The sequence below is a fragment of the Eleutherodactylus coqui genome, chromosome 11 (assembly GCF_035609145.1).
Source record: "Eleutherodactylus coqui strain aEleCoq1 chromosome 11, aEleCoq1.hap1, whole genome shotgun sequence".
Lineage (NCBI taxonomy): Eukaryota > Metazoa > Chordata > Amphibia > Anura > Eleutherodactylidae > Eleutherodactylus > Eleutherodactylus coqui.
The window spans coordinates 116,730,711-116,753,633 of NC_089847.1; the positions used below are offsets into that span (position 1 = coordinate 116,730,711).

At 45.0% G+C, this 22,923-nt stretch overlaps 1 protein-coding gene across 1 annotated transcript in view; it reads left to right on the forward strand.

The window, feature by feature from the left end:
• MYBPC3 (myosin binding protein C3) overlaps positions 1 to 22,923 on the forward strand; it is a 215,067-nt gene that overhangs the window by 72,632 nt on the left and 119,512 nt on the right. Inside the window, exons 15-17 of the mRNA XM_066583331.1 lie at positions 4,991 to 5,157; positions 5,237 to 5,402; positions 12,541 to 12,647. Of these exons, the coding sequence (XP_066439428.1) occupies positions 4,991 to 5,157; positions 5,237 to 5,402; positions 12,541 to 12,647 (440 nt within the window). The remainder of the gene's footprint in view (positions 1 to 4,990; positions 5,158 to 5,236; positions 5,403 to 12,540; positions 12,648 to 22,923) is intronic.

Here is a 22,923-nt window from a genome sequence, read left to right on the forward strand (position 1 = left end):
CTTGTAATTCCCTTAGGTTTAATGGTGCAGGGATTACATGGTGTGACTGTGTGGTACCATCTCTATGCTGACGACACGCAGTTATCCACCTCCTCCCGTGACATCTCTGTACCTTTCCTCCAAAACATCACCGACTGTCTGTCCGCTGTCTCTAACTAGGTAAAACTAAACCTTTCTAAAACTGACTTACTGGTGTTTCCACCCTCCACTAACCGACCTCATCCTGACATCTCCATCTCAGTGTGTGGCGCCACCATAACTCCCAGACAGCACGCCCGCTGCCTTGGGGTTATATTCGACCATGATCTCTCCTTTACTCCCTATATCCAATCTCTGGCCCGAACATGTCAGCTGCACCTCAAGAACATCGCAAGAATCCGCTCTTTTCTCACTGTGGACACGCTAAAAACGCTCACTGTTGCCCTCATCCACTCCCGGCTCGATTATTGCAACTCACTGCTGATCGGCCTCCCCTGCACCAGACTCTTCCCTCTCCAATCCATCCTGAATGCGGCAGCCAGGCTCTTCTTCCTGTCCAGCCGCTACTCGGACGCCTCTGCCCTGTGCCGGTCACTGCACTGGCTGCCCGTTAAATACAGAATTCAATTTAAACTCACTACCCTCATCCACAAAGCCCTCCACAGCGCAGCGCCCCCCTATACCTTATCTCAATCCACCAACCACCCCCTGCGGTCATACCGATTCAGTCACCACATGGCTTACGTCTGACTATTGTCTATGTGTATAGCATTCCTCACTGTCCACCTCACCATACCGTGTACATCTCGGTCCCTTTTACCATCTGTATGACCCCATTACTTGTAGTATGTAAGCTGGTTGGAGCAGGACCCTCACCCCTACTGTCTCCATCAACTGATTACTTCATGTAATTATAGTTTTTTTTTTTATCCCCCCGTTTTGTAAGCGTTGTGTAACATATTAGCGCTATATAAATAAAGATTATTATTATTGCCCCAAGGTATCAGGAAGGAGGATCCAAAGTTTAGGCATCAGGGGAAGGGGGGTTGACTTAGTTACTGTGGCCAATTAAGTGCAATGACCTTAACGAAGGCTCCCAGACTGCAGTGGTTGAGGCATGCTTCTTTCATGAGAGCCTGGCTTAACTCTTACAGGCTCTCTGTAGATGCGGCCTACTGGAAAACCTCAGCAAGCCACATGTATGAGCCACACCTATGTCCACTAACTGCAATTGCACAGCTCAATTTTTGGCTTCCCTAAATATTATCTCCACCTCTCGTGAGACCTTCACTGTACATCCCCGGTATTTGCTCTCTAGCACCTGAGGGTACAAAACTTCAAATGTTAAAAACAAGGTTATATTAAGCCCCTTAATGTTATAGGACGTAAATTTACGTCCTGGCTGCCTGGTACTTAAGGCAACAGAACATAAACTTACATCCTGTTCATGGTACAGGCTCAGAAGTTGAGCCCATGTCATTTGCAGTGCAGACGAGTGTGACTGACAGCCAGCTTCCCACTGCACCAATGGCGCTCGATCCAATCACAGCCCTCGCTTTGCTGGAGGCGGAGTATTCAAAACCCTGTCACTAGAAAGAAGGTGATTTCTCAGAGCAGAGGACATGGCCGCCTGCCGCAGCGCCATGGACCATCACAAGGGACTCAGATGCCGCGGGCCAGGTGAGTATTGATGTTTTTTTTAAGCTAGGGCTTATTTTGGGGGGAGGGGGGCTTATCTTTCAAGCCTCCCCCCAAAACAGGGGTAGATCTTACTTTCGAGGAAACACAGTATCAAGATTCTTGTGCCTCTAATATACTTGCTGTTCTTGTGCTTCATTCACACTAAACGATTGTGGTTCAGAAAATCGTTCAAACAAGTGAAACGAAATGATAATCGTTCAGTTGAAACGTGAGCCAACGAGAAGTGCATGTTGTTCAGTTTCAGCCGGCATAAAAGTCATCGCCGCCTAATGCACTTATCGTGCCGTTTAAACACTAATTGTTCATTGTTTTACATAGAAATGTTCATCAGAAGCGGTGTCATGTCTCCTTAAGGAGAGCACCCAAAAAGTGTGTGGGGATACCTAGGGGGTGAGTCGATATGGGGATGGTATAGTCTCTTCCCAAGGAGAGCACCCAGAAAGGTTGTGGGGATACCTAAAAGCTAAGTAAGGAGACTTAAGGCAATGCTCCTCTGGGAAACTTATGCAAATCAGAAAGATGGAAAAGTACCTCTATAGCGCCATCTATTGGATGGCAGCATAAACATTCCTTCAATTCAAAGTTACCTTAAAAAAAAGTCTATAATGATTGGAATTTTACATAGAAATGTGATATACTGAACGATTAGTGAACAAGAGGATATCACCAGCTCGTTCATTCAGGCAAACGAGAATCATGAGATTCTCTTCTGATGTAAAAGGGGCATTAGCCTGGCGCAGTTTACTTAGATTGGTGTATGAAACTCCGGTCTAATTAAATATGCCCTCTACGTTTTATCTCCTTTTCTCAGTTGCAAGGAGTTTTCTCCTATGACAACAGCGCCACCTATCTTTAATGTAATGTTATTGGAGGTTTATTTATTCTTATTTAAGATTATATTATTGGAGTAAAATAATTATATATACTGAACGGTCACTACATTGGGAATAGCTGGCGCCTGACTTCTTGTGATCAGTAACACGTGATGGCCACATCATGATCTGCTCTTAGATAATGCGCTGATCTCTCCATTGCGCAGCAGAAGGCTACAGTTGGCACTCATGGGTTGACCGATGGATAGAAATCCAACAGAAGATCACACAGCAGCAGGCCATTTGTGGTTGAGCCTAGAGGCGAGCGTCAGGTGGCATGTCTGATATCTCAGCAACAGCTTGTTACAGTAGACCAACTGTAGTACAACAGCAGGGAAAGTAGACAGATTTCCACAATGATCATGTGACGTACCTTGCATCTACTAGGGGTCAATAGCTAAAACCGACAAGTGTATCCCTGATGACCCCACATTACCAACAACGCCTTGCATGGGTCCAGGACAGATGTCAATGGACCTTGGACACATGGCAGAAGGTTGTCTACAATGTCAATTCCTGTTTCCTGCTGAACCATAAAGGTGGCTAGGTCCGTATCTTGCCTAAACAGCATGAAACCATATCCCAAGGTGCACCATTGTTTAACAGCCTGGTGGTGATGTTATGGTCTTAGGAGAATTTTCTTGACATGGCCTAGGACCATTGGTCATCATACCACAATCCTTGAATGGTGAAGGCTATAGTGATCTGTTAGTTGACCATCCGCACCCATGTCTTCAGGAAGTCTTCCCTGAGCACAGTGCTATCTTTCAATAGGACAACACTCCATGTGATTGAGATAGGATCACTAGGGAGTGGTTGGAGGAACAGGACAATGAATTTCCCACACTCCCTTGACCCCCAAACTCACAGGACTGTAACCCGATTGAACATGTTTGGGGTATGCAGGAAAGGGCTGTGGGTTCTGCTCCCACCTATCCGCCAAATGATGGAGCTGCTGCTGCAGCGGGCATGGGTCAGGTTGAGTATGGAGGAGGTTCTTCATCTTATGGAGCCTGTTCACCAACATCTGAAAGCCGTGATCACCCAAAAAGCTGGACCAACCCGTTATTGAGTAGATGTTCTTAATGCAGTGATCGTTCTGTGTATTTATGTCTCCCAAGTAGATCATTTAATCAACAAGATTATTTCATTGGGTTTCTTTGGGTTTAGAACTTGGTTTCAGTTGTGAAGCGCTATGAAAAATGAGCAATAACAGAGAAACCACTCAGCTCTGGTTAATGGAATGGGTCCCAGGCATGGGAGCCCCTATATAACGTCTATATGCCCTAATAGAGTGTATGATGTAACATTAACCACTTAAAGATACAGGGCGTGCAGTACGGGGTTTGTATGGAGGGGGATCGGGAGCTGTAAGAAACTGCCGGACCCTTGAATGCTGATCGCAGCTTTGAACCTTTTGAATGCTGCTGCCAGTTTTGACAGTGGTATTTAAACCCCCTGTCGAAGTTCAAAGGTCCCAGCCCCCCCCCCCCCCCCTTATCCCGCAATGTGATCGCAAGGTGCCGCACAGTGGCTTAAGCCCCCGCCGCTGCCATTGTAGATTGCCTATTAAGTCATGCCTGTAGCGTAGCTTGATAAATTGTAGCGTAATGTAATACTATGATATTACATTATACTGCAGGAGCAATAAAAAAAATCACAAGTTTAAAAGCTAAAAAGAAAAATTATGTAAAAAATATTTTTAGTAATTTGTAGAAAAAATAAGAGTAAAAGTTTTTTTGAAAAGTAAAAACATTACGGCTGTCAGAAAATGGCAGCAGAAAATAATTACATTTTTTTTTTGCTGAAGATGTGTTTTTTCAACAGTCATGCAACAAAAAAACGAAGTTTGATATCGTTGTAATCCTACTGACCCACAGAATTACATTTTCATGTTATTTTTGATGCAGTGTGTACAACATAAAAACAAGACCCTCTGAAAAATGGCAAAATAGCATTTTTTTTCCCATTTCACTCTACTTAGAAATTTTTGAAAGGTTTTCAATATAGTATATGGTACATTCCACTGATGCGAATATATAGTACCAGTAACAAATTCAACTTGTCCTGCAAAAAACAAGCCCTTAAACAACTACATCAATGGATAAAGAGAAGTTATGATTTTTTTGAATGTGGTGAGGAAAAACTGAAAATGGGGCGGCAGGGGAGAAGGCCGGCCCTCAAGGGGCTCATCTGAGAAAAAAACCCAGATAGGTGAGCCAAACATTTATGTTAACAGAGCAAAGGTTGTAGCTATAGGAAGTGGAGATATAGCAGTCAGACCCAGAACTTGGTGCCTGAGGGAGGTCCAAGTACTATAATTGGCGCATGGTAAGTGGCCCTTGTAACGGATTTTGCATTGTGCTCTAGACCTAAGTTGAATGATCTTCCTTCCATTTATGTGATGCACTTTTATGGCTTCCTCTCACTTCCTACAGGGAGAAGGATGGAGTAGAACTGACCAGAGAAGAAACCTTTAAGTATCGGTTTAAGAAAGATGGGATGAAGCATTTCCTCATTATTAATGAAACAAGCTTGGAAGACAATGGCCACTATATCGTGAAGACCAACGGAGGAGAATCAGTCGCTGAGCTGATGGTACAAGGTAAATACATTCTGTGCCATCCAATATGCCCTCCTCCGTTTTCTGCAGTGACGTATAACAAGTTAGTTTGCCTCTGCAGAGAAGCAGTTGGAAGTCCTGCAGGGTGTGGCGGATCTAACCGTGAAGGCCAAGGAGCAGGCTGTGTTCAAGTGTGAAGTATCCGATGAGACCGTCGCCGGAATATGGGTGAAGAACGGAAAAGAGGTTGTTCCCAATGACAGGATCAAAATCTCCCACATTGGAAGGTCAGTCTTAACCCTTTAAGAACACGGACTATTTTGGGCTTATGAACACAGCAATTTTTGAGGGGAGGACCAATTTTCAATTCCATTTTTCAAAAGCCATAATTTTTAAACTTTTTCCATTGACATGGCCATATAAGGGCTTGTGTTTTAGAGCTGTAGTTTTTATTGGTACCATTTTAGGGTAGATACGGCTTTTCTAATCACTTTTATTGCATTGTCATTGCCTGGGTGACAAGAAAGTTGTGCACAGTCTCCAATACGGCTGACAGTGCTGGTAACTTCTTGTCATTTGCAAAAACAGCGACTCTGGTTCCCAAACCGCAGTAAAGGAAATAATTAGAGATGAGCGAACACCAAAATGTTCGGGTGTTCGTTATTCGGAACGAACTTCCCGTGATGCTCGAGGGTTCGTTTCGAACAACGAACCCCATTGAAGTCAATGGGCGACCAGAACATTTTTGTATTTCGCCGATGCTCGCTAAGGTTTTCATGTGTGAAAATCTGGGCAATTCAGGAAAGTGATGGGAATGACACAGTGACGGATAGGGCAGGCGAGGGGCTACATGTTGGGCTGCATCTCAAGTTCACAGGTCCCACTATTAAGCCACAATACCGGCAAGAGTGGGCCCCCCCCCTCCCAACAACTTTTACTTCTGAAAAGCCCTCATTAGCATGGCATACCTTTGCTAAGCACCACACTACCTCCAACAAAGCACAATCACTGCCTGCATGACACTCCACTGACACTTCTCCTGGGTTACATGCTGCCCAACCGCCCCCCCTCCCCCCCACAGCGCACACCAAAGTGTCCCTGCGCAGCCTTCAGCTGCCCTCATGCCACACCACGCTCATGTCTATTTAGAATTGCGTCTGCCATGACGAGGGACCGCAGGCACACACTGCAGAGGTTGGCACGGCTAGGCAGCGACCCTCTTTAAAAGTGGCGGAGCGATAGCCCACAATGCTGTACAGAAGCAATGAGAAATAGAATCCTGTGCCACCGCCATCAGGAGCTGCACACGTGGGCATAGCAATGGGGAACCTATGTGCCACACACTATTCATTCTGTCAAGGTGTCTGCATGCCCCAGTCAGACTGGTAATATGCACCTTAACAGTAACCGCGTTGGTGGTAATGTGGTGGTGACTGCGGACCTAGTAGCACGGTTGTATTTTGTTGGTTTTCGGAATGTGGCCAGGATTAAGTAGGCCGTGGCGGGGGTATGGTGGGGGGGCTCTCTTGTAGTGTCGGTAAAGGTGAAATTCTTGGACTGCCACCAGACGAACCAATGCAAAGGCATTTGCCAACAATGTTTTCCCTGTTGGAGGAGGAGGGGGATGTTTTTGAGGCACTACGTGTCCTCTCCACGTGTCCGTGGTTATATGCACCTTAACAGTAACCGCGTTGGTGGTAATGTGGTGGTGACTGCGGACCTAGTAGCACGGTTGTATTTTGTTGGTTTTCGGAATGTGGCCAGGATTAAGTAGGCCGTGGCGGGGGGATGGTGGGGGGGCTCTCTTGTAGTGTCGGTAAAGGTGAAATTCTTGGACTGCCACCAGACGAACCAATGCAAAGGCATTTGCCAACAATGTTTTCCCTGTTGGAGGAGGAGGGGGATGTTTTTGAGGCACTACGTGTCCTCTCCACGTGTCCGTTCCATGTCAGCAATAGTAGCACTCAAGACAGGCCCCAGTAACAATTCTGAAGCAGCAGTATAGCGGGAGCGCAGTCTTCGTTCCATGTAAGCAATAGTAGCACTCAGGACAGGCCCCATTAACAATTCTGAAGCAGCAGTATAGCGGGAGCGCAGTCTTCGTTCCATGTAAGCAATAGTAGCACTCAAGACAGGCCCCAGTAACAATTCTGAAGCAGCAGTATAGCGGGAGCGCAGTCTTCGTTCCATGTAAGCAATAGTAGCACTCAAGACAGGCCCCAGTAACAATTCTGAAGCAGCAGTATAGCGGGAGCGCAGTCTTCGTTCCATGTAAGCAATGGTTAATGTGGCTTAAGTGGTAACTAGGCCTGGAGGCAGCCCAGTGTAACGAAAAATTGGTTCAAGTTAAAGTTCCAACGCTTTTAAGCGCATTGAAACTTATAAAAATTGTTCTGAAAAATTATTTGAGTGAGCCTTGTGGCCCTAAGAAAAATTGCCCGTTCAGCGTGATTACGTGAGGTTTCAGGAGGAGGAGCAGGAGGAGGAGGAGGAGGAATATTAGACACAGATTGATGAAGCAGAAATGTCCCCGTTTTGGATGGTGAGAGAGAACGTAGCTTCCATCCGCGGGTGCAGCCTACGTATTGCTTACGTATCGCTGCTGTCCGCTGGTGGAGAAGAGAAGTCTGGCGAAATCCAGCCTTTGTTCATCTTGATGAGTGTTAGCCTGTCGGCACTGTCGGTTGACAGGTGGGTACGCTTATCTGTGATGATTCCCCCAGCCACACTAAACACCCTTTCCGACAAGACGCTAGCCGCAGGACAAGCAAGCACCTCAAGGGCATACAGGGCTAGTTCAGGCCACGTGTCCAGCTTCGACACCCAGTAGTTGTAGGGGGCAGAGGCGTCACCAAGGATGGTCGTGCGATCCGCTACGTACTCCCTCACCATCCTTTTACAGTGCTCCCGCCGACTCAGCCGTGACTGGGGAGCGGTGACACAGTCTTGGTGGGGAGCCATAAAGCTGGCCAGGCCCTTAAAGACTGTTGCACTGCCTGGGATGTACATGCTGCTCGATCTACGCACATCCCCTGCTACCTTGCCCTCGGTACTGCGCCTTCTGCCACTAGCGCTGTCGGCTGGGAATTTTACCATCAGCTTGTCCGCAAGGGTCCTGTGGTATAGCAACACTCTCGAACCCCTTTCCTCTTCGGGAATCAGAGTGGGCAGGTTCTCCTTATACCGTGGATCGAGCAGTGTGTAAACCCAGTAATCCGTAGTGGCCAGAATGCGTGCAACGCGAGGGTCACGAGAAAGGCATCCTAACATGAAGTCAGCCATGTGTGCCAGGGTACCTGTACGCAACACATGGCTGTCCTCACTAGGAAGATCACTTTCAGGATCCTCCTCCTCCTCCTCCTCAGGCCATACACGCTGAAAGGATGACAGGCAATCAGCCGGTGTACCGTCAGCAGCGGCCCAAGCTGTCTCTTCCCCCTCCTCCTCATCCTCCTCATGCTCCTCCTCCTCCTCCTGTACGCGCTGAGAAATAGACAGGAGGGTGCCCTGACTATCCAGCGGCATACTGTCTTCCCCCGCCCCCTTTTCCGAGCGCAAAGCAGCTGCCTTTATGGTTTGCAGGGAATTTCTCAAGATGCATAGCAGAGGAATGGTGACGCTAATGATTGTAGCATCGCCGCTCACCACCTGGGTAGACTCCTCAAAATTACCAAGGACATGGCAGATGTCTGCCAACCAGGCCCACTCTTCTGAAAGGAATTGAGGAGGCTGACTCCCACTGCGCCGCCCATGTTGGAGTTGGTATTCGACTATAGCTCTCCGTTGTTCATAGAGCCTGGCCAACATGTGGAGCGTAGAGTTCCACCGTGTGGGCACGTCGCACAGCAGTCGGTGCACTGGCAGCTTAAAGTGATGTTGCAGGGTGCGCAGGGTGGCAGCGTCCGTGTGGGACTTGCGGAAATGTGCGCAGAGCCGGCGCGCCTTTACGAGCAGGTCTGACAAGCGTGGGTAGCTTTTCAGAAAGCGCTGAACCACCAAATTAAAGACATGGGCCAGGCATGGCACGTGCGTGAGGCTGCCGAGCTGCAGAGCCGCCACCAGGTTACGGCCGTTGTCACACACGACCATGCCCGGTTGGAGGCTCAGCGGCGCAAGCCAGCGGTCGGTCTGCTGTGTCAGACCCTGCAGCAGTTCGTGGGCCGTGTGCCTCTTATCGCCTAAGCTGAGTAGTTTCAGCACGGCCTGCTGACGCTTGCCCACCGCTGTGCTGCCACACCGCGCGACACCGACTGCTGGCGACATGCTGCTGCTAACACATCTTGATTGCGAGACAGAGGAGGAGGAGGAGGAGGGTGCTTTAGTGGAGGAAGCATACACCTCCGCAGATACCAGCACCGAGCTGGGGCCCGCAATTCTGGGGGTGGGTAGGACGTGAGCGGTCCCAGGCTCTGACTCTGTCCCAGCCTCCACTAAATTCACCCAATGTGCCGTCAGGGAGATGTAGTGGCCCTGCCCGCCTGTGCTTGTCCACGTGTCCGTAGTTAAGTGGACCGTGGCAGTAACCGCGTTGGTGAGGGCGCGTACAATGTTGCGGGAGACGTGGTCGTGCAGGGCTGGGACGGCACATCGGGAAAAGTAGTGGCGACTGGGAACTGAGTAGCGCGGGGCCGCCGCCTCCATGATACTTTTGAAGGACTCCGTTTCCACAACCCTATATGGCAGCATCTCAAGGCTGATGAATTTTGCTATGCGGACGGTTAACGTTTGAGCGTGCGGGTGCGTGGCGGCGTACTTGCGCTTGCGCTCCAACAGTTGCGCTAGCGACGGCTGGACTGTGCGGTGCGAGACATTGGAGGATGGGGCCGAGGACAGCGGAGGTGAGGGTGTGGGTGCAGGCCATGAGACGGTCGTGCCTGTGTCCTGAGAGGGGGGTTGCATCTCAGTGGCAGGTTGGGGCACAGGGGGAGAGGCAGCGGTGCAAACCGGAGGCGCTGAACGGCCTTCGTCCCACCTTGCGGGGTGCTTGGCCATCATATGCCTGCGCATGGTGGTGGTGGTGAGGCTGTTGGTGTTGGCTCCCCGGCTGAGCTTTGCGCGACAAAGGTTGCACACCACAGTTCGTCGGTCGTCAGGCGTCTCTGTGAAAAACTGCCAGACCTTAGAGCACCTCGGCCTCTGCAGGGTGGCATGGCGCAAGGGGGCGCTTTGGGAAACACTTGGTGGATTATTCGGTCTGGCCCTGCCTCTACCCCTGGCCACCGCACTGCCTCTTGCAACCTGCCCTGCTGATGCCCTTGACTCCCCCTCTGAAGACCTGTCCTCCTGAGTAAGCGTTGCACACCAGGTGGGGTCAGTCACCTCATCGTCCTGCTGCTCTTCCTCCGAATCCTCTGTGCGCTGCTCCCTCGGACTTACTGCCCTTACTACTACCTCACTGCAAGACAACTGTGTCTGATCGTCATCGTCCTCCTCACCCACAGAAAGTTGTTGAGACAGTTGGCGGAAGTCCCCAGCCTCATCCCCCGGACCCCGGGAACTTTCAAATGGTTGGGCATCAGTGACTATAAACTCCTCTGGTGGGAGAGGAACCGCTGCTGCCCAATCTGAGCAGGGGCCCGAGAACAGTTCCTGGGAGTGTTCCCGCTCCTGAGCAGGTGTCATTGTAGTGGAGTGAGGAGGCTGGGAGGAAGGAGGAGCAGCAGACAGAGGATTCGGATTTGCAGCAGTGGACGGCGCAGAACTGCGTGTTGACGATAGGTTGCTCGAAGCACTTTCTGCCATCCAGGACAGGACCTGCTCACACTGCTCATTTTCTAATAACCGTCTCCCGCGTGGACCCATTAATTGGGCGATGAATGTGGGGACGCCAGAAACGTGCCTCTCTCCTAATCGCGCAGCAGTCGGCTGCGACACACCGGGATCAGGAGCTCGGCCTGTGCCCACACCCTGACTTGTCCCTCCGCGTCCTCGGCCGCGTCCACGTCCTCTAGGCCTACCCCTACCCCTCAGCATGCTGTATTACCAGTGATTTGATTTCACAGGCAGGAAATAAATTGGCGCAAGACTGCAGGCCAAATATAATTTTTGCCCTTTTTGGAAAACGAAAGGCCCCACTGCCTCTAGTGAATGAATAATCTAAGTTTAATAACTGTGCTGTGTCCCTGCTAATGTGTCACAGAACGTGAGGGTAGCAGAGTTACTATAACTCTGGCAGAGCAGGTATTTTTTTTCCCAATGAAGGAAAGCAAATGGCGAAGCCAGCAGTAAAGCGTAGCTCGGTGCGTCTGATTTAGCAATGTTGTTCACGCAGCTCACACGTGTCCACAGGCGTTAGGACGGACAGAGGCTGGACAAATAGATTTGTTTTCAGTTTTTTTCCACCAAAAGGCAGCACTGCGTATATTCAATGAACATGAGAAGTTTAATAACTGTGCTGTGTCCCTGCTTATGTGTCACAGAACGTGAGGGTAGCAGAGTTATTATAACTCTGGCAGAGCAGGTATTTTTTTCCCAATTAAGGAAAGCAAATGGCGAAGCCAGCAGTAAAGCGTAGCTGGGTGCGTCTGATTTAGCAATGTTGTTCACGCAGCTCACACGTGTCCACAGCCCTTAGGACGGACAGAGGCTGGACAAATAGATTTGTTTTCAGTTTTTTTCCACCAAAAGGCAGCACTGCGTATATTCAATGAATAATAACTGTGTTGTGGCCCTGCCTATACAATTCTTTCCCTGCAGTATCAATGGAGGGTGGAATGCTCTGCAGAGGCGATTTTGAGAAGCCCAAAAAAAATGCAGCACAGCTAACAGCAGCCAGCACAGTACTGCACACGGATAAATATGGCCCTAGAAAGGACCGTTGAGGTTCTTGAAGGCTACACTCACTCCTAACACTCTCCCTGCCTATGCAGCACTTCTGTCCCTAATGCCAGGTGCAACGCTCTGCAGAGCCGATTTTGAGAAGAAAAAAAAATGCCACTGCTAACAGCAGCCAACACACAGCTATCAGTGGCCCTAATAAGGACCTTTGGGGGGTCTTGAAGCCTACACTAACTACCAATTCTTTCCCTACAGCAGCTCCGGTACAAACAGCACTGTCCCTCATCTAACTCACCAGGCATCTGAGGCGAGCCGCGGGAGGGGCCGACTTTTATATTAGGCGAACACCTGATCTTCCCAGCCACTCACAGCAGGGGGGTGGTATAGGGCTTGAACGTCACAGGGGGAAGTTGTAATGCCTTCCCTGTCTTTCAATTGGCCAGAAAAGCGCGCAAACGTCTCAGGGAAGTAAGTGAAAGTAACCAGAACACCGCATGGTGTTCGTTACGAATAACGAACATCCCGAACACCCTAATATTCGCACGAATATCAAGCTCGGACGAACGCGTTCGCTCATCTCTAGAAATAATGTGAGAGTTCTATGACTTGGCCGGACAGGAGCTGTAACAAGACATTTTATTTCTGTAGAGTTCACAAGCTGACCATTGATGATGTGGTTCCATCAGATGAAGGGGACTATTCCTTCATTCCCAATGGATTCGCCTTCAACCTTTCTGCCAAACTGCACTTTATGGGTGAGTTAAACTTTGAATTAGAGGTGTAAAAACAGATAGAAGATAGCAAACGTAAACTAATGATGATGGGGGTTTCTGCATAACAGGACATTACCCCTTATGAGGCCATATATATACATGATAGGATAGATAATCAAAATTGGTACAGAATAAAAGTGGATATCTGCCTCCTGCCAGGTAAAATAGGGATGGCGTATGGCTTTCTGTTAAGGAGAGCTTCGGCTGTGGACATCAGGTGTGTAAAGTGTGTAATTACCCTGTCCTACCAAAAGTAACTGAACCTCTGAGCAAGAATCACAAGTAGTATTTATTTCCATATGTTTTTAGTTTGTGGAGTCCCCTTTGGCCCTGATGACGTCTGATGTTCTCTATGGCATATTTTCTTCTAACGTCTGATACATTTCAGCTGTTATTTCCCTCCATTCATCCTGAAAACGTCTGGCAAGTTTTCTCAAAGAAGATGCATCAGCCAGTCTATAATGATGAAAGGAGTTTTGTCAACAAATAGTTGAGCAATGGACGAACATTCTACGGAGTGACAAATCACACTACTTCATCCTCAAATCCATCCTACAAAGGCGAAAGGACTGTGATCATTGGACAGTTGAGCAGTGGATGAACCTTTTATGGAGTGACGAATCACACTACTCCATCATCAGATGGACGTACCTGGATGTGGAGGATCCTGGGGAACACCTTTTACCCGCGTGTGTTGAACCAATAGTTATGTATGGCGGAGGTAGCATTATGGTCTGGGGATGTTTTATGTGGCATGGTCTCGGTCCGTTGGTTGTAGTGACAAGAACCATGAACATGGAGGTGAACCCTGACATTCTAGACAATAATATGCTGTCGACAATGTGGTAATACTCTGGGAATGGTCGGCCATACTTCCAACAAGACAACTCACCTTGTCACAAATCCAACACTTTTTTATGTTGGTTTGATGATATGGATGTCCGACAATTGGACCCGCTGCACAGAGTCCCAAGCTGAACCCTACTGAACATCTTTGGGACGAACTGGAATGTTGGGTCAAGAAACATGAACAGCATCCATCTTCTTTGGGAAAACTTGCCAGCCATTTGCAGGATGAATGGAGGGAAATACCAGGTGAAGTGTATTAGATGTTAGTAGAAAGTATGCCACAGAGAGTATCTGATGTCATTACGGCCAAAGCTGTCCAATTACATAGGATTGTGCTATATACATATTAGGAGAGATCATCACAATTGGTGCAAAGTCAAAGTGGATATGAACCTTCTACCAGGAAAAAGAGGGATGGCGCATAGCGTTCTGTTAAGGGGTGCTTCGGCTGAGGACCTCTGCTGTGTGAAGTATGTAATTACTTTTAAAGGCCAGCTAGTTTTACGTTGTGCAGTAATGGTGGTACATACAACATTAGATCATTCATTAATTACAACACGTCTCGTGATATATTTGGTCACATGCATGGATTATGTGGGGTGCCACACCTGGCCACTAAAGGTCCACATCCAAAATCATTGTTGGGATATTGCAAATACCAATGCCTTGCACGTATTCACAGTTGCAAAACGCATTTTAGAATGTCAAAGAGATAATGTGACTACTTGCCGGGTTGTCGGCGCATAAAATATTAGTCCCCCCCAAAAGAAGTGAAGATGGAAAAAAGCCGCTGTTGAGCCAGGAAGCATTTGGGATGTTCAGTCTGAATACCAGACAGCCGGGAGGTTTGAGTCACATTAATAGTTCGTCATCCCACTACTAAACAAGCTTTCTTGTACTCTCAACCATATGGAGTCAGCACTTGTAAAAATGGATTTTAATTGTTTTGATTGCTTTGATTTTAATTAGTGTGGGCATGGGCTTTATAACAGGTGCTGCATAATTTATGTTAATTTATTCATGAGCATGTGATACAGGAGCTATATCTGAAGCAGTCAGTGCATGAATGAGCGATGATTAAGACTACCTGTTGAAACGCGTAAGGGATTTTTGCTATGAAGATGCATTTAACCCCTTGGTGACATGTGCCGTACATGTACAGATTTACTTGGGAATAGTATGGAACAGGCTTGAGAACCGAGCCCGCTCTACATACGACAGCAGCCATGATTGGAGATAAATCCGATTGCAGCTGTTTGGCATCCGACAGGGCTGCATCTTCTCACCCTTCTTGTTTAACCTATGTGCAGAAGTGATTGTGCGGAAAATGGACTGAGAAGAATTGGAAATCGGGGTGAGAATAGGTGGCAGAAACATCAACAATCTCCATTATGCAGATGACGCAACTCTGCTTGCAGAAACAGAAGCAGCTGATATGCAAGATTAAAACTGAAAGTGAAAAAATGGGCTTCTACCTGAATTTAAAGAAGATTAAAATTATGACAACTTCAAAAAATGGCCAAATTCAAATCAAAATCAACAATGAGGTCATAGAATGCATGCGAGACTTCATCTTCCTTGACTCAAAAATTGACCAGGCTGGGGAATCTATGCCAGGGATAAAACGTAGGATAGCATTGGGGCGAAGGGCGATGCTAAACATGGACAAAATCTGGAAAAGTAGGGATATCGGAGAAGCAACTAAATGTACGATGGTGCAAACCACCGTTTTCCCCATCGCCATGTATAGATGTGAAAGCGGGACTGCGAAAAAAGCTGATAGAAGGAGGATTGATGCTTTTGAGCTGTGGTGCTAGTGAAAGCTGCTGCCTATGCCCTGGACGGCGAGAGTTACAAGCAGAGAAAAAGACAATATCACTGGAGGACAAGATGACCGGAGTCAGACTCACGGAGGACAAGATGACCGGAGTCAGACTCACGGAGGACAAGATGACCGGAGTCAGACGCACGGAGGACAAGATGACCGGAGTCAGACTCACGGAGGACAAGATGACCGGAGTCAGACTCACGCAGGACAAGATGACCGGAGTCAGACTCACGCAGGACAAGATGACCGGAGTCAGACTCACGCAGGACAAGATGACCGGAGTCAGACTCACGCAGGACAAGATGACCGGAGTCAGACTCACACAGGACAAGATGACCGGAGTCAGACTCACGCAGGACAAGATGACCGGAGTCAGACTCACGCAGGACAAGATGACCGGAGTCAGACTCACGCAGGACAAGATGACCGGAGTCAGACTCACGCAGGACAAGATGACCGGCCTCAGACTCACGCAGGACAAGATGACCGGCCTCAGACTCACAAATTTTGGCCATTTAATGCGAGCAGAGTCACTAGAAAAATCTATAATGCTTGGACAGATCACTGGCAAAAAAAGACCTGACCGCCAAAGAAGACTATGGCTGATACTGGCATTAATATCACACAACTGAAAGAAGCATTGCAAAACCGAAAAACATGGAGGGGGGAAGCCTTTAGGGTCGCCGATGGTCGTGAACAACTAAACAGCTTATAACATAACATTACAACAGCCCACTTGTTATATAACCATATAACAATGATGCAGCTTCTCTATCCTGGGCTCAACTGGAAAAACGGCCGCTGTTATATATAACTATGTCGTGATGCAGCCATCCAATGAAACTGCTGCTCATATGCTAGACTGAGAACACATTTGGTGACATCAGCAATGCACCCTAGCTGCAGATTGGCTGCACACTGACCCCTACTGCAAGCATTATGGGAAGTTTGATTTTCTTGCAATTTTCAGCAAAAATCTGTTTGGACTTACTCGACTCAATTTTGAAACAATTGGGACAATTTTATTGCTCTGCAAATGAACTCAAGCAGCAGTATTAAAAATATCATAAGCCTTAAAAATACTCCTCAGCTGGAAATAGTCAAGTCTCCTCTTTTTACCCCATATTCCCGCAGAAGAAACTCAACAGAACATAATTGGTCGCCCTGACCGATCTGTCAGGTAATTACTTCTTCTCTCTTTCTATATATGAGCTAACCAAGTTGGAACCAAATGAATGAGGCCTCGGTCACACGATCGTTTTTTGGTCCGATCTGCAGACGCGCTTGCGATCTGCAGATCTATAGACCAAATGCATCCCAATTGGATCGGTCACATGTCCGCTTTTTATGCGGATGTGCAATCAATTATAGGACACGATTTGCAGAACGCGCCTATCTGCGTTCTGCCTATATACGCGCTCAATGGGGCCGGCGGCAGCACCGCCGACCCCTATGAGAACATATACTAAAGATCGTTCTCCTCTGCCACAGCTGTAATAGCTGTGGCAGAGAAGAACGATGTCGCCCATTGAAATCAATGGAGCCGGTAATACAGCCGCCTCCATTGAAAGCAATGGGCTACCGGCGAGCGCTGGATGAATTTTTGGGAAGGGCTTAAAATATAAGCCCTTCCCTGAAAAGCATCCTGAAATGTGTTTAAAAAAAAAAAAAAAAAAAATTATACTCACCTTTTCCCTGCAGCCGGAGTTCAGCCACGGCTGAATACTACACAGAGCAGTTCAGGAGAACTGCCGGCCGGACGCGGCTGAACTCCGGCTGCAGGGACATGGTGAGTATAATTTTTTTTTATTTTTACACATTTCAGGATGCTTTTCAGGGAAGGGCTTATATTTTTAAGCCTTTCCCGAAAATTCATCCAGCGCTCGCCGGCAGCCCATTGCTTTCAATGGAACCGGCTGTATTGCTGGCTCCATTGAATTCAAGGGGCGAACAGCGGACAGCACTCCTTTAATCGGGCCCTTTTCGCCGAAGACGCTGCTAGCTGCAGATTTTTCGGCGAATCGTCGGCCCCGGTCACGCGATTTGCGGATGCGCATCCGTCATGCGATCCGCAAATCGCGTGAAAAAACGCCCGTCTGACCGAGGCCTAAAGTAGATGTCCGTGCTCATTAATTTTACCTTGGGCTCCTCCCCCTTATGGAGAACACACCGGATCCTCGCTGTATCGGAGACCACCTACGGCATGCTGGCTGATATTAGAGGGTTTAAGTTGTGGAAGATCAGACTCCGTTTCAGCTTCCATCCATCACCTAAAGAGGAGACCTCCAACTGATCCCAGGGTACCATCATGTCCTGCTACCGTTTCCTTATAGGCTCCCTTCCATGTTTTGCCATCGGACCCCTATAGCTACTTGTTGTATCCTGTGATTTACGACTCTTCAGTCTGTTGCCTATTGCTATATGAGACGCCCGGTGTCTTCTATACTCGGTTACTCTTGGTGACCCGGTTTTCATTCTTCTTTCAGGTAGTATGTTGTGTAGAAGTGAAGACACAGACTATGTTAGCGCCCCTATGACAAAGACCGAACCCCATAACAATTAATGTACCTTATAACAGAATCTGTATGACATCAGTTAAGGTTATGTGTTCTCTGTCTATGGAGCCCCCTGTAGGTGGAGTTATATTTTCTCTGCTCTCTGTATATGGAGCCCCCTGTAGGTGGAGTTATATTATTCTCTGTATATGGAGCCCCCTGTGCCGCCATGTGTGAAGGAGATGGTATACTTTATTATATACAGGATAAGTCCAGCTCTGGTATATCTGGCGGCGGCGATCGCTCTCATCACGGTTGCCATGTAAAGAGAAATCCAGACAAAAGACAGACACAACGATGTATTCTTTTACAATTTTTTATTTATTAGAATAGCAATAAGCAACATTGTAATTAAATATTACCGGCCCTTTAATAATTGACGCAATGATCACAGTGACTCTCAGGTTAGGACCGCTGGAGACCACAGAACTTGCTGCGGTCCTTCTGACTAGTCCATCGATGTCCTGAGATGAGAGCCGCCGGACCCAAAGATCCAGAGGAAGGCGAAAAAGCTCCCCGAAGAGTTCTACCTCAGGGGGGCAAAAAATTCCTTCCTGACCCCAGATGTGGCGATCGGCTGTCACCCTGGATCCAATCTGTCCTGCTGCATATTGCTGAATAGAAGGAATTATAGGCTCAGCAGAGCTGATGATGTAAAGAAATATACAACCTGTTCCGAAGAGCTTACAATCTAATATACAATAGACACTCTGCTCTGAAGAGCTTACAATCTAATATACAATAGACACTCTGCTCTGAAGAGCTTACAATCTAATATACAATAGACACACTGCTCTGAAGAGCTTACAATCTAATATACAATAGACACACTGCTCATAAGAGCTTACAATCTAATATACAATAGATACTCTGCTCCTAAGAGCTTGTAATCTAATATAAAAACACAATTGTTACTACTAGTAGTACACTTTTTGGTGTTAGTATTACTATTGGTGTTATTATTAGTAGTACAGTTATTGGGGGGATTATTATTAGTAGTACAGTTATTGGGGGTATTATTGGTAGTACAGTTATTGGGGGTATTAGTAGTAGTATAGTTATTGGAGGTATTATTAGTAGTACAGTTATTGGGGGTATTAGTAGTACAGTTATTGGGGGTATTATTAGTAGTATAGTTATTGGGGGCATTATTAGTAGTACAGTTATTGGGGGTATTAGTAGTAGTTATTGGGGGTATTATTATTAGTATAGTTATTGGCGGTATTATTAGTAGTATAGTTATTGGGGGTATTATCAGGAGTACAGTTATTGGGGGTACTATTAGTAGTATAGTTATTGGGGGTATTAGTAGTAGTATAGTTATTTGGGGTATTAGTACAGTTATTGGGGGTATTATTAGTAGTACAGTTATTGGGGGTATTATTAGTAGTATAGTTATTGGGGGTATTATTAGTAGTACAGTTATTGGGGGCATTATTAGTAGTACAGGTATTGCTGGTATTATTAGTAGTACAGTTATTGGGGGTATTATTATTAGTACAGTTATTGGGGGTATTATTAGTAGTACAGTTATTGGGGGTATTATTAGTACAGTTATTGGGGGTATTATTAGTAGTACAGTTATTGGGGGTATTAGTAGTATAGTTATTGGGGGCATTATTAGTAGTACAGTTATTGGTGGTATTATTAGTAGTATAGTTATTTGGGGTATTAGTAGTATAGTTATTGGGGGCATTATTAGTAGTACAGGTATTGCTGGTATTATTAGTAGTACAGTTATTGTGGGTATTATTAGTAGTACAGGTATTGGGGGTATTATTAGAAGTACATGTATTGCTGGTATTATTATTAGTACAGTTATTGGGGTTATTATTAGTAGAACAGTTATTGGTGGTATTATTAGTACAGTTATTGGGGGTATTATTATTAGTATAGTTATTAGTGGTATTATTAGTAGTATAGTTATTAGTGGTATTATTGGTAGTACAGTTATTGGGGGTATTATTAGTAGTACAGTTATTGGGGGTATTATTAGTAGAACAGTTATTGGGGGTATTATTAGTAGTACAGTTATTGGGGGTATTATTAGTAGTACAGTTATTGGGGGTATTATTAGTAGTACATGTATTGCTGGTATTATTATTAGTACAGTTATTGGGGTATTATTAGTAGTACAGTTATTGGGGGTATTATTAGTAGTACAGTTATTGGGGGTATTGTTAGTAGTACAGTTATTGGGGGTATTGTTAGTAGTACAGTTATTGGGGGTATTATTAGTAGTATAGTTATTGGGGGCATTATTAGTAGTGCAGGTATTGCTGGTATTATTAGTAGTACAGTTATTGGGGGTATTATTATTAGTACAATTATTAAGGGTATTATTAGTATAGTTATCGGTGTTATATTAGTAGTACAGTTATTGGGGGTATTATTAGTATTAGAGATATTGGTGGTATTAGTACAGTTATTGGTGGTATTATTAGTAGTATAGTTTTTGGTGTTATTAGTACTATAGTTATTTGGGGTATTAGTAGTACAGTTATTGGTGGAATTATTAATAGTACAGTTATTGGGTGTATTAGTACAGTTATTCGGGGAATTAGTACAGTTATTGGGGGTATTAGTAGTACAGGTATTGGGGGCATTATTAGTAGTACGGATATTGGTGGCAGTATTAGTAGTACAGTTATTGGGGGCATTATTAGTAGTACAGTTATTGGGGGCATTATTAGTAGTACAGTTATTTGGGGTATTATTAGTAGTACAGTTATTGGGGGTATTAGTAGTACAGATATTGGTGGCATTATTAGTAGTACAGTTATTTGGGGTATTATTAGTAGTACAGTTATTGGGGGCATTATTAGTAGTACAGTTATTGGGGGCATTATTAGTAGTACAGTTATTGGGGCATTATTAGTAGCACAGTTATTGGGGCATTATTAGTAGTATAGTTCTTGGTGGCATTATTAGTAGTACAGTTATTGGGGGTATTATTAGGAGTACAGTTATTGGGGGTATTATTAGGAGTACAGTCATTGGGGGTATTATTAGGAGTACAGTCATTGGGGGTATTATTAGTACAGTCATTGGGGGTATTATCAGGAGTACAGTTATTGGGGGTATTATCAGGAGTACAGTTATTGGGGGTATTATTAGGAGTACAGTTATTGGGGGTATTATTAGGAGTACAGTTATTGGGGGTATTAGGAGTACAGTTATTGGGGGTATTATTAGGAGTACAGTTATTGGGGGTATTATTAGGAGTAAAGTTATTGGGGGTATTATTAGGAGTACATTTATGGGGGGTATTATCAGGAGTACAGTTATTGGGGGTATTATTAGGAGTATAGTTATTGGGAGTATTATTAGTAGTATAGTTATTTGGGGTATTATTAGTAGTATAGTTATTGGGGGTATTATTAGTAGTATAGTTATCGGGGGTATTAGTATAGTTATAGGGGGTATTATTAGTAGTATAGTTATTGGGGGTATTAGGAGTACAGTTATTGGGGGTATTAGGAGTACAGTTATTGGGGGTATTAGGAGTACAGTTATTGGGGGTATTAGGAGTACAGTTATTGGGGGTATTAGGAGTACAGTTATTGGGGGCATTATTAGTAGTATAGTTATTGGGGGTATTATTAGTAGTATAGCTATCGATGTTATTAGTAGTAGTACAGTTATTTGGGGTATTTTTAGTAGTACAGTTGTTGGGGGTATTATTAGTAGTACAGTTATTGGGCGTATTATTAATAGTATAGTTATTGGTGGCAGTATTAGTAGTACAGTCATTGGGGGTATTATTAGTAGTACAGTTATTGGGGGAATTATTAGTAGTATAGTTTTTGGTGTTTTTATTAGTAGTATAGTTATTTGGGGTATTAGTAGTACAGTTATTGGTGGCATTATTAATAGTACAGTTATTGGGTGTATTAGTACGGTTATTCGGGGAATTAGTACAGTTATTGGGGGTATTAGTAGTACAGTTATTGGGGGCATTATTGGTAGTACAGTTATTGGGGCTACTATTAGTAGTACAGTTATTGGGGGTATTATTAGTAGTATAGTTTTCGGTGTTTTTATTAGTAGTATAGTTATTTAGGGTATTAGTAGTACAGTTATTGGTGGAATTATTAGTAGTACAGTTATTGGTGGTATTAGTAGTATAGTTATTGGTGGTATTAGTAGTATAGTTATTGGTGGTATTATTAGTAGTACAGTAATTGGGGTTATTATTAGTAGTACAGTTATTGGCGGTATCATTAGTAGTATAGTTATTGGTGTTTTTATTAGTTGTACAGTTATTTGGGGTATTAGTAGTATAGTTATTGGTGGCATTATTAATAGTACCGTTATTGGGGGTATTAGTAGTATAGTTATTGGTGGCATTATTAGTCGTACAGTTATTGGTGGTATTATTAGTAGTACAGTTATTTGTGGCATTATTAGTAGTCCAGTTATACAGTTATTGGGGGTATTACTAGTACAGTTATTGGGGGCATTATTAGTAGTACAGTTATTGGGGGTATTATTAGTAGTACAGTTATTTGGGGTATTTTTAGTAGTATAGTTATTGGTGGCATTATTAGTAGTACAGTTATTGGGGGTATTATTAGTAGTACAGTTATTCGGGGTATTAGTAGTAGTACAGTTATTCGGGGTATTATTAGTAGTACAGTTATTCGGGGTATTATTAGTAGTACAGTTATTGGTGGCATTATTAGTAATACAGTTATTGGGCGTATTATTAGTAGTATAGTTATTGATGTTATTATTAGTAGTACAGTTATTGGGGATATAATTAGTAGTATAGTTATTGGTGGTATTAGTAATATAGTTATTGGGGGTATTATTAGTAGTATAGTTATTGGGGGTATTATTAGTAGTATAGTTATTGGAGGCATTATTAGTACTATATTTATTGGTGGTATTATTAGTATTACTCACATTGGAGGTATTATTAGTAGTATAGTTATTTGAGGTATTAGTAGTATAGTTATTGGTGTTTTTTATTAGTACAGTAATTTGGGGTATTAGTAGTATAGTTATTGGTGGCATTATTAGT